At 39.6% G+C, this 12446-nt stretch overlaps 1 protein-coding gene across 1 annotated transcript; it reads left to right on the top strand.

Annotated features, from left to right (window-relative positions):
* Window positions 1–2225: 2225 nt before the first annotated feature.
* LOC108900148 (high affinity choline transporter 1-like) lies at window positions 2226–9954 on the top strand. Its single transcript, XM_018701028.2, is given in 9 exon segments — window positions 2226–2687; window positions 3291–3404; window positions 3694–3849; window positions 3945–4093; window positions 4813–4956; window positions 6773–6926; window positions 8125–8342; window positions 9106–9135; window positions 9137–9954. Coding segments are annotated over 9 exon segments (1683 nt in total). The 5' UTR covers window positions 2226–2503; the 3' UTR covers window positions 9671–9954.
* The last annotated feature ends 2492 nt before the right edge of the window (window positions 9955–12446 follow it).

Raw genomic sequence — 12446 nt, 5'->3', positions numbered from 1 at the left:
GGCTAGAAAGTTGCTTTTGTTCTAGACTACAACTTCGGTTAAAACTTCCTTGAGATAACTATGATCTGGATGAATGAGAATATTCACAGGCTTGTTCTGGAAAAGGGATCCCTCCTCTGTTGCCCCTCCAGAGGTTTCTTCCATCTTTCTCATTAAAGGGTCTTTTTGAAGAGTTTGTCCTTGTCCGATTTGAGGGTTTAAGGAGGAGGGAATTGTAATAAGGGAAGATTTGTGATTGGGCTATGTAAATAAAATTTGACTTGATCTGTATTTGACTAAAGTAAAGTAAACTACTATTAAAGGAAACGTTAAGTGAAACACCTGTTCACCAGTGAAACTCATCAAGTTCAGTTTATTCAGGCTGTGAAAACAGTTGTGACTGTGGAGGGCCTTTGCAAAATCTACAAATTACCCATACTATGTCATCAGGGCTATTTGAACTTGGAGACATTTTTCCAGTAGAAAGCCTGTGTTCCATGTGTAACATGTAAATAAAGAAACCACGTAAACACAGGGTAATACCACAACTCAAGCTCAAGTTCAGAGGACATTTATGTCGATTGTTTAGAAATGAACTACAACTGGGTAAAACCATCAGTGCGCAGCCACCAACTACCTTGTACTTTATATACAGTCTATGATTTCAGCACAACAGTACCATAAATATTGGGTCCGCGTCTTTATAAAGTAAATGATCTCCTCCCACCTCCACCCGATTAAAAGTTTGTCAAATAAAAATTAGTCGACTCGTAAAAATAAATGTCGACTATATTTGTTGTGTCGAATTGTCGACTAATCTATTCATGCGCATTCCCCAAAAAACAATGATTTCTGGTTGGTCCTTGTTTGTAAATGACCGTATTCATTGTTAGACAATGGAACGGAGCAGCCACAGTATATCCTCCCTCTACAGCTTCTCCCCAACTATAACCTTGCTTCCAGAAGAGTAGACTGTGGCGGACCTGCTGATGTCAAAGTAAGACTTTTGTCCTTTTGCCTTAGTCATTGCTCCAGAGAATATGAATAAATTTGTTGAATCGAATTGTTTAGTTGTTTTCAAGTCATTAAGTCACTGCTTATTAGGATGGTGGAAGGAATGCTATTTAGCTAATGCTAGCTACTTGCGAAACAATTATAAAGTAGCCAACGTAAATATGTGTTTCAAACAGTTTGCTAACTTATTTTCATTATAATGGATGTATGGGTCATTTTAATAGTTTATTTACGTCAGAAGCTCAGATAAATAAGTTTGAACCAGAGCTGTTCAAAAGGCATACAGTCCCAATGCGGCTTCGGTAACATGTGGCTCAGCAGTAATGGGCTACTTCGGGAGAAGTTAGCGAGCTACAAGTTGTAAACGTTTGGCCCCGAGTGTTGAAATGCAGTCATATTATGAGATATATACCAGATGCAATCTACATACTGTAGGAAGTTAACTCTACGGCGATAATTGGGTCTTAAAAGGTTTTTAAAATGTATCATTTTACACTGACTTACGTGTATTGTACATTCTCACAACGATCTCTGAAAGTTAGTGTAGAAAGTGTAGTAGAGTCAATTCTGCCTGCTAACGGTGACACATGGTAATGGTTTGATAGCTTTAGCTTTAGTCAGCATGTAGAGCTGCAATTATCAATAATCTTCCTAATTTTTTCATCTGCCTGTTACCTTCTTCCATTAAAAGATTTATTATTTGGTCTATAAACCAAGAAAATAGTGAAAAGGATTTTTAAAAATCCCAAGAAATGAACAAAGACATATAAACAGTGAATAGCAGAAAATCGTCACACCGGTGAAACTGACACCAGAGAATGTTTGGAGTTTTTTGTCTGATAAATTACTTACATTTGACCAATTAGTTAATTGTCTCAGCTGCAGAGGTATGGTTTAGTGCAGCTGAATTTTTGTGCAGTTCTGCTGGCTGTGCTGCTTACTGTAAGCTATGTCAGTGTGCACTGACTGCAAGTCAGTGCAAGCCTTTTTAACCAGTTTTATGTGGTGAGTGGTAAGTGTGTTTTGGTATTTCACCCACTGCCCTCATTTACTGTCCTAGTTTCAAGTGTTGTAGCTACTGCATTTCTACTGCAAGCGCGCTGACACACTGTGTCCCTGTCCCTTTGTCTCTGTTAGTATTAAACCTCACTAATACAAATGTTTCCCCAATGTTATCTGTATGACCTTTGAATGTTTACATGAAGTGTTGTGGCAGCAGAATCAGGCGTACTTAAAATGGTGTGGACAAAGAGATACTTGGAGATACTCTGAAATTAATTATCACTATCATGGTTTTGTGTGCATTGCCTTTTCTTTGCCAAACTTGGCAGGTTAAGTTGGTCAACATCAACAATATCGCTACCTGTGGTGCTTCTAAAACATGATTATCAGGTTCCCAACTCTGTTGGTGACCTTTGTTCGTACACACTCTTGGTCGAAATACAGTATCAGTATTTGTTATCCATTCAGCTGATCTGTCTGTCAGTGTGCTCCATAGTGGCTGACCACCATGGCACTGAATATCCCTGGTGTGGTTGCGGTGGTGGTGTTCTACATCCTTATTTTGGGGACAGGGGTGTGGGCCGCCCGAAAGTCCAGGCAGGCTGAGAGGAAGAGCCATGGAGACAGGACCGAAGTGGTGCTCCTTGGAGACAGGAATATCAGCTTGCTGGTTGGGGTTTTCACCATGACTGGTAAGTTGTTCAGTGGGACTCAGCTCAGCTGATAGAAGGTAATCATAATGGGTTATCATAATTTATTTTGTCATATATTATTTTTTCACGATGTAGTTATTTATCTTGTTATTTCTAGATAAATAAAGTTGCCTTCTTATGACAACAGATTAATTTTCTCTTTATTTAACCATTATTAATAAAGACATTTAAAACAGACATTGGACAGTGTGCAATGTACAGGCTCTGCAAAAGCAGGTAGAGAATAGCTGATGACAGTGTTGTTGAAGACATTTAAGTTTTGAGTTTTAGTTGACATTACAGCAAAGACAGTTTTTCCTAGATCAGTTTTATTATCTTGTTAACCTGTGAAAATATTATTCTCTCTAGACAACAAAAGAAGCAAAAGTAAATTATAGGATAATAATAATAGTATAATTGTCTCATTATCGAATGTCATCTCATGTCAGCATGCTCAGATTTGTGATCTTGGCTCATGTAGCAGCTGATTTGAGCTGATAATTTTAGTCTGGAATTACTAAAATTATTACATGGGGACGTCCTCCAGGAAAGTATACTCTGATGAAAGCATTTTATTTGTGTATGTGTGTGATTTTTCTGCAGCTACGTGGGTCGGAGGTGGTTTTATCCTGGGTATAGCTGAGGCAGTGTACACTCCTAAAATGGGTTTGATATGGGCTCTTATGCCTATACAGTACTCTGTGTCTTTCATAATAGGTAAGACATATAGTTCACTATAAGAGACAGGAGGCTGTGTTGATCTATATATCAGACATAAATGCATTGTTTCTGTATGACTCATTTGATCTAAATGATGTTTTCTAAATGTTATTCATTTTATGTCCCTTACAGCAAACTAAATCAGCTACACTAAAATGCACAGCACTGAACACACAGGAACATTGTTTTCATTTTGGTGAACTTGATATACTTAACATTGTCAAGTTGCAGTACAATTAAAATGTCAAACACAAATTAATAGTTGATATCTCATCCACTGCACAAGGTGGTCTCTTCTTTGCCAAGCCAATGAGGGACAAGAAGTATATCACCATGATGGACCCATTTCAGATTAAGTATGGCAGAGTACTGAGTGGCGCTCTAGTACTGCCCTCTGTGCTGGTGGATGTGCTATGGGTGTCCTGCACTCTGCTTGGCTTAGGTAAACACATCAACCTACCAAGTAAAAACACACATTTTCAGTCAGTGGTTTAGCATTTAAATTTGCCTATCTGTGTTTGTGGGTCTGTCTCACAGGAGCAACTATGAGTGTGATACTGGACTTGCCCTATGTTTATTCTGCTTGGATCTCGTCAGCTGTGGCCATCGTCTACACTTTGTTAGGAGGCCTTTATTCTGTGGCTTACACTGATGTCATCCAGCTCTCTCTAGCTTTCTTCAGTTTGGTGAGTAACAGCATCTTATACAGAATCACGTTCATTTTGAAGACATACTGTACAGTAGTTACAGCTGTGTACAGTATATTAACATCGAATATGAAGCTCCACCACCTGACATTTTAATTTCAATTACCAGGGTAAAATCCTTGTATTTTTTCTCACAAGGTTAGGGTTCCAGAGAGTTAAGCCACTAACAGTTGTTTAACCCCCTGAAATAAACTTGTTTCTTTGTTTATTGTACTTTAGTGACTGTCAGTCTAAAGAAGTTAACAAAATAAAATTGACACAGGGCTCCTTAAAGTTACTGGGAGCAAACATTGCAAATGACAAAAACACTTACCCCAATCCAGGAAAGTCTCCAAGACCTATGGAGCATACCATGTAACTGCAAAGACCCTGGTTTGATTCCAGCTAGGAACTTTTGTTGTGCGTTCATAGCTCTTGCTTTCACCCCATGTTTCCTGTCTGTTTCTACTGTAAAAGGCAAAATGCAAAAAATTTTAATCTTTTAAGAAATTGTACCATGATACAGTTAATCCTGAACAGCAGTTAGCAGTATGGGAGACACACTCACAAGCACATAGACCCTGTCAACGGAAAAGTAAAGTAAAAAGAAGGAGGAAATCATGAATGTTCCTAGGTCATATTTCAGTTTACCATCTGACAAAATTTCCAACTTGTTGTGCTATGGTCTTCACTCTGATGATTTCAATATCTGTTTGCAGTGGCTGTGTGTTCCCTTCCTTCTGCTCAGCCCTACATCTGCAAACATTGCCCACACTGCTTTCAACCACACATTTCAAGAACCCTGGATCGGCACTCTGGAGCAGGACAAAGTTTGGAAGTGGATTGATGACTTTCTAATGCTGGTAAGCTGAATTTTCATCATCAGTAGCATACCTTTTGACGTACACGACTTGAACCTTTAGGCAAGTATATGTCCACCCCCCCACCCCCCCACTGCTCGTCTTAGCCCCTCTGCATGGGAAAAGATGGACAGATGTCAACCCCCAACATTAGACCATCAGAACAGAATATAAGCATTTTCTTTAATGCACGCATCCTGGCAACAGTGGCTCTGCTGCTGATGACAGGGAAGCTAGTTCTGGCCAGAGCACTAGAAGCTCAAGTTTGTTAATTTTTATTGATAAATTGCCCAATTTGGTGTACCGGAGGACAGCCCCACCCATTTAGAAATACCCACTGTACTTACTGATTTTGTCCCCAGTTTGTGCCAGCATTCAGTGACTTTATCCTCTATTAATACATCATTGTAGAAGCTTAACATCAGATTTTCTCTGTGAGGAAAAACTGTGCTTTCTAACTGTAGAGTCTATTCTCTCTTAGTCAGGAGAATCATCAAGCAATGCCTTGTATTATTTATACAACTGAAATAAGCTAGCCATGGGTCCAAAATAAGGCTGTGGATAAGGGAGAATGTCAGAGAGGTTCCCTGAATATGTAGAGGATTGTTGTAAGTGAATTTGAGTTGCCCCAGCACACTGGGTTTCTTTTGTCAAGGCAGTCTTGATTAAAGCAGTCTTTACTAAATAAATTAGCAGGCAGTGTGAGGGCAATGCAAACAGTTAAAGAGAACCAAAGGGCAAAAGCAGGCAGGTGATAGTTACAGGGGAGGCAAGTGGTCATACAAGCAGTTACAGGCAGACAAAACTGGACTGAGAACAGATGGCTTGGGCAACATTGATCATCAGGTAGTTTATGCTCATGTGCGGCTGTGAGATGTTGTTCATTTGGAGACTGACTTTCTCCAGTTCTATATAACAAAGCTGATATAACTTGTAATTGTAATAAATGTACACTGTTCAGTCACAACATTAAAACCTCTGACAGGTGAAGTGAATAAAATTGATCATCTTGTTACAATACAGTGTTCTGCTGGAAAACTTTGGGTCCTGACATTCATCTGGATGTTACACAAACTGCTCAGAAATGTCTTGAAGAACATGACAAAGAGGCCAAGGTGTTGACCTGGCCTCCAAACTCCCCAGATCCTCATCCTTCAATATCTATAGGATGATGGGTATACATAGTATTTAAAATGAAAAGCTCGCCTCTTCCTCTTTACCACCCTGTAATAGTGGAAGACTCTACATATTTAACTGCCAGTCTGAAGGTGAGTCCCACTCTGCCCCTAAATGACGATGCCATGTACTGTCAGAAGTGTAACACATTCATACTGTATATAGTGACGGTATAGGTCTACACTGCAGTTCAATGGCTAGAACTGTTACTTCACACATGTGGTGTCTATGGTCTGAAAGTCAGCAGTGAGTCTATGCTGAGTTCTTCTGTGGCTGCTTTAGTTTCCTCTCACAGCTTAAAGAATGCAATCATGCAGAATGCATGCAGGTAAACCCTGCGTTGGACCAGTGACCTTACTAAAGTGTTTTGCTGCCTTTTGCACAACACATTCTGTGACAGATTGTAGCACTTGAATAGAAGTATAGTGGGAATAGATGAATCACAGTGAGCAAATATGTCAATTTGTCAGAGCAGTATATATCTTTACAGCCTTGTTTCTTCCTGAACTTCACAGAAATATTTCTTCAGTCTGATGGAGAAATGCTCTCTACCAGTTTGTCTCCTAGTTCTTTTCCTTGTCTTCCTCACCTTTCTCTTTATTTAGCATGCATCTACCCCCTCCCCCCCTGCTCTTTTTTCCAGGGTCTTGGCAGTGTCTCATTTCAGAGTTTCCACCAGAGGACGCTGTCTGCCTCCTCATCACGAACAGCCCAGTTAACTTGCTACGCTGCTGCTCTTGTCATTGCTATACTGGGAATCCCCTCCATTTTGGTCGGGGCTGTCGCTGCCTCCACAGGTGGGAATTGAATTAGAGAGAATGACAGATCTTTAATATAGACACATTGTGATCTGTAGCTATTTGTTTTCTTTGGACAAATTACTGATAGTTAGTCATTTTGCAGTAAAGCAGAGAAAGCAGCACTAGTTGCTTTCCTTCATCTGCATATTGCATGGTCTCTATATATTACCAAGGGTTAATGTGAGTATAGCTTACTTTTACAAGTGTCCGTGGTAACACCCTTTCCCCTGGGGGTTTCCCTTGGGGTTTACACAAACAGACCAACAGTATGGCAATATGCAGTACTACTAGAAACCCAACTAGACTCACATAGTGTAGGTCCTAAGATACCACTCATTTCTGGGCTCTCTGTGAGAATGTTGTTTCCCAATTTACCGTAAAATACTCCTACCTCTTGATCGCCCACAAACCATTTCATCAGTATTAAACAGAGGTGTTCGTCGCATCAGCAGTTAGTATTACTCATACTAGAGCACTCACACTTTACAATACTTTTGACAACCTGTGATTGTTATGTAAAGATGTTGGGAAACAAAATACACACAGTTCTATGGAGTTTTTCTTTACTTGATGAAAAAGTAATAACTTTAAGATGCAGAAGTTCAATGTTTTATGTTATCAGTGGAATAAATGTCTTATGTTAAAGGGGCTCCACAAAAAATATCACCTAGCTTTATAGTTCTCCCTGTGCAGCATTTGAATTTGGTTGACTTTCAATGCTCTCAACAACCTTATTAACAACCACAATAGGCAATTGTTTTCCCTGAAAACGCTCTGATAAACACTGTGCACTACTTGAACCTAAGCAGGGAGACAAAATGGTGCCCACATTGGAACATTTAGTAAGTAAAGAGATAGATAGTTCCCTTCTGGGTTTCAGTCAAACAGCTAAAAGTCCAAATGAATGCTAATGATGCTGTGTTTCTGCTAGTTGTGTTAATAATTAAGTATTTACTAACACATTTGCAACTTTATGAGGTAATAGTATGTAACTGTTGCTTTTAGAGCATGTCCTAAATCAATTGATACACAACTTTAATTTATATGATAATCTAGTGTAAAAATTGCATAATTCCCTTAGTTGGTAAAGTCTGACTTGGTACAGAACTGCCTTAAATAGCAAAACTGTGCTGATGGGTATAGTATTCTGGTAGGGAAATTTTACAAGAATTTAACAATTATTTCTTTTGTCCAGACTGGAACCTGACGCTGTACGGCTCTCCACCTCCACATTTACGTGGTGAACACAGTTTGGTCCTTCCCCTAACCCTACAATACCTCACTCCATCTTACATCTCAATCATTGGAATTGGAGCTGTGGCTGCTGCTGTCATGTCATCCACAGACTCTGGCTTGTTATCTGCAACTTCTGTTTTCTCGTCAAACATCTACAAGAATGTCCTGCGTAAACAGGTAAAGAGTACAAGATGTTGATGGTGGTAGCTTAGCGGCACAGTGGGCTCTATTTTAACAGTCTAAGCACATGGTCTAAAGCAACTGGTGCAACTGCATTTAGGATGTGTCCAAAGCCTCTGAAAAAAAGGTTGCAGAGCCGCGGGCATGGCTCAGAGGCATTATACTGGCTGTGTTTTGACATAACATGGTATAAATCCATGAATCAGAGTAAAACATGGGAGGGTCATCTCCCATTCCCTTTAAAACCCACCAGCTGCTTCTTGCCAGCTTCTCTCTGTGCCTGTTCTGCTGCTGGTATATTTGACTTCACTGGCACTGACAAATGCAGTGCAGCATCACATCCTCTGCGGACCTGTAAGGTGTCCTCATTCATGACCAGGAGACTTCTATGATGCTTGGCAATGTTATGCAATGCATGAAATACTGCACCATTGACTTGCTTTCCGCGACCACAAGATAGCAATGCACTGATAATGCGCCTCACTACACCTCATTTTAAGACCTACATGCCCATGAGCGCTCAAATGGGTACAAGTGCATTTGCTATTCAAACAACATGGAAACAAGAAAACAATAACTGCATCAGTTTGAAACTAGCAAAGACACTTCGCATAGAGCTTGGTGCCGCTTCACACTGAGTATAAAATAGGGCCCAGTGTGTGTCTAGAGGTGTGAGCAAATCACACAAATCCATTCTGGAAAGCACAGGTACATGAATGAATAATGAGGCATCTCCTTTTCTATGACTCCATGTCCCTAGGCTTCAGACTATGAAATGCAATGGGTGATTCCGTGTCACAGTGGTGGTGGTTGGTCTGGTCGGGACATCCATAACGTTCTACACCAACAGCACCCTGGTCCTCTGGATTCTTGGAGCAGACATTTCCTACACCCTTATGTTCCCACATCTCGTCTCTGTGCTTTTTTTTAAAGTGACAAATGGTTATGGTGCCATGGCGGGCTACGTCATAGGGTTGACTGTAAGGATTCTGTTGGGAGAAAACGCTGTAGGGCTTCCTGTTGTTCTTCATCTTCCCGGTTGCACGTTGGAAAATGGCATCTATGTCCAAAAGTCCCCTATCAGAACAGTGTCCATGCTCTGCACCCTGATAACCATCTTATTTTTTTCTGCACTGGCTTTGTTCATGTTCAACCATGGCCTGCTGCCTGAAAGGTGGGACATTTTCAAAGTAAAACATAACATTACTGTATCACCAGCAGATGCTGTCCCACAAAATATCAAAGACGAAGCTGGAAGTGATGCTGAGTGTGATGATAACCAACATGGAGTTGCCTTACAGCCAATGTTGCAGACTGAATCGTAACCTTTTGTTTTTTCCTTTTGTTAAGCTGCTGGCCTGCTTTTTATTATGATCCTAATAACTGCGTCCTTTTAGAGAAACTGCAAGTTGAAGTTGTTTTCACTTGAAGTGGCTAACTGCTAATGGTTGCTGATGAGGTATTTTTCACTCTTAGAAACTTTTATTTTCCTTCACTGTAAATATACTGTATGTTGTAAATATATTTTGTCTTTTGAAAGTTACATGAAAAGGTGATTATCTCAAAAAACTGGAGATCACACAAAATACAAAAGGTATCATACTTTCAAAGAGTTAATAATTGACCTAAGTCCTAAATGGATAATATAGTATTATAACACTGCAATCATTAGATTAACTTCCCTAGTAGTATCTACCCATGCAGACAGTTCTGTTTTGTTTACTGAGATTTTGAAGTATCTGTCTCTGAGATTTCTGTTGCAGCCCAAATACACTGGAGATAAATTGTAATTTTATTTGTGTTCTTCAAAGCATTGAAATGAAATTTTAAAAACTCAGCTACTAACTGTAGAACACACTCTACCAAAGGAAAAGAAGGAAACATAGCTCCGTACTGATTCAAAATGTACATTTGGTGCTTTGAGCAGCATTTCCTTGCATTGTATTGCAGCAGCAATAGAACCTTCAGATGTTGATGTTTTAAAATCTGAGTACATAAAAACCAAAACAATGTGCCCGGCTTGATACTGTGTTACTAGGGTTAAGTAAGTTTTTAGTGACCCTCAAGCTTGAGACCAAGTAGTTTGTGTTAAGTGTCATCCAAGCATGTATAAAGACACATGCTGGATTGTCTGCTTTGGAAAATTACAAACATTTGAATAGATATGTTCCAGACACTGTCGGGCAAAGGCTTTGTTCCAGCTCACTACACAAAACGGTGCTGGATTTCCCATTCACCCAAATCAGTCCTGTTTTAAAGGTGTAAGCAAGTGTTGACCAACATTTCATGTGATGTGCTTGATTTTAAGATATTTTTGAATAAACATATTTTGTTCAAATTACCAATTTAATTAAGTGGTATTTATGTGAATATCAAATATCATTGGTAGTGTCATGTTAATAAGTAAGTTTAAATAAGTAAATTTCCTCATTCACACAAGACACAACTTCACAGATTTTGTTCTGCAGTTGTTGATTTAGATAAGTTTGTCTATTTACTGTGTGTGTTGTCTTTTGTTTTGGTGAATTATATTAGTATTTAGATTAGTTGCTGAACAAATGCACATGGAATGAAGGTAGATTTGTCCTGTGTTTTCATTAGCGTATTTTGGCCATTATACTTTTATACCTCTCTCTGAATTTAGACTTTAAATACATTTTTTATTCTCTAATAACTGTAGATTAGATAATGTTATACTGTTTGGTAATAATAGCAGAGAAGGCAGCAATACTCCTCTTGGAGTTACTTGATAATTTTTGTATTCCCCAACAGATCATTCCAGTGAGCTAATTTAGTCTAACATAAGCTTTGAAGGGCAGATAATCTTCAGCAGATGGCCTTGTGCTACTTTAAACAGGGCCAATTCATTCGACAATACAACCCAGGGACATAGATTATGAGTCTGTACCTGCAGTGCTAATCACTTCAGTGATGGCCCATTAGCTTAGCATAATAAGCTGAATATTTTATCTATGCTACAAAGAGACTAATGACATGTCAAGAGCTGACCTTTTGACAGCATGAGGTTGTCACTGTATGCCTCTGACACAGATGGATAGGAGTTGTATAGGGCCTAAAAAGGCCGCTGACTTAAGATATGGGTCAATCTATTTTAGAACAGGAAGACATAGACCTGCATTCGTAAATTTAGACAAGAATCCTTGACGTGGCTCAGGAGGTAGAGCGGGTCGCCCACTGATCGGAAGGTCAGCAGTTCGATCCCCGGCTTCTCCAGTCCTGTGCCAAAGTATCCTTGGACAAGATACTGAACCCCATGTTGCCCCATGTCGATGTGTGCCATCTGTGTGTGAATAGGTGTGAATTTGTTAGAGCCCTTTGTGTGCAGAGCAAGTGAATGTGTGTGTGAATGGGTGAATGTGACGTATAGTGTAAAAGCGTTTTGAGTGGTTCGATATGACTTGAAAAGCGCTATATAAGTACAAGTCCATTTGCCATTCAGCACCACAATAACTGGTGTCATTAAGATCCCACAGCCTGCCACAACTGACCTATGTTACCATGGTGGTGGCCTGGGGTTCTCAAGTGTTTACTGATTGACCCTTTGATGGGGGTGTGCTGTATTTAAAGCCACTAAAGACAGCTGATATTCATTTGAGAAGAAGGTTAAAGCTTGATTTAATGCTGCCCATTGCAACAGCCCTCCACACACACACACACAACCTTAGACCCAGTTAGTGTTATGTCATAGCCAAAGTCACAAAAGCAGTTTACCCCATTGACCTGCCAGTCAGAGTTGGCTTTATTTTTAATGCCTATTAAAATGGTAATCCAGCATAAGACAGGTTTTTATTGCTCAGTATGTCTCATCGAGAAGAATAAATGCTAGATCTTGTTTTATTTGATTTTATTCTATTCTTTTTTTCTACAAAATATCAGAAGAGAGCCTTGAAGAGGAGTGCTCTGCTTTGCCACCTACCTACTGTTGTTGCAGTCTGTTAAGACCAGACCAGACTGACTGATTTAGTTTTGGGGGAGTTTCTTACGTCAAGAGTCAACAGCAGTGCTAACAGCTCCATCTTTAAGATGAAGGCTAACATCATCATTTCAGTATGCTCAGGACAATGCTAACATGATAATGTT

Source organism: Lates calcarifer, linkage group LG5 (assembly GCF_001640805.2).
Source record: "Lates calcarifer isolate ASB-BC8 linkage group LG5, TLL_Latcal_v3, whole genome shotgun sequence".
In the NCBI taxonomy this organism is placed as follows: Eukaryota; Metazoa; Chordata; class Actinopteri; family Centropomidae; genus Lates; species Lates calcarifer.
The sequence above is the reverse complement of the archived record's forward strand: the minus strand, read 5'-3'. Positions and strand labels throughout refer to the sequence as shown.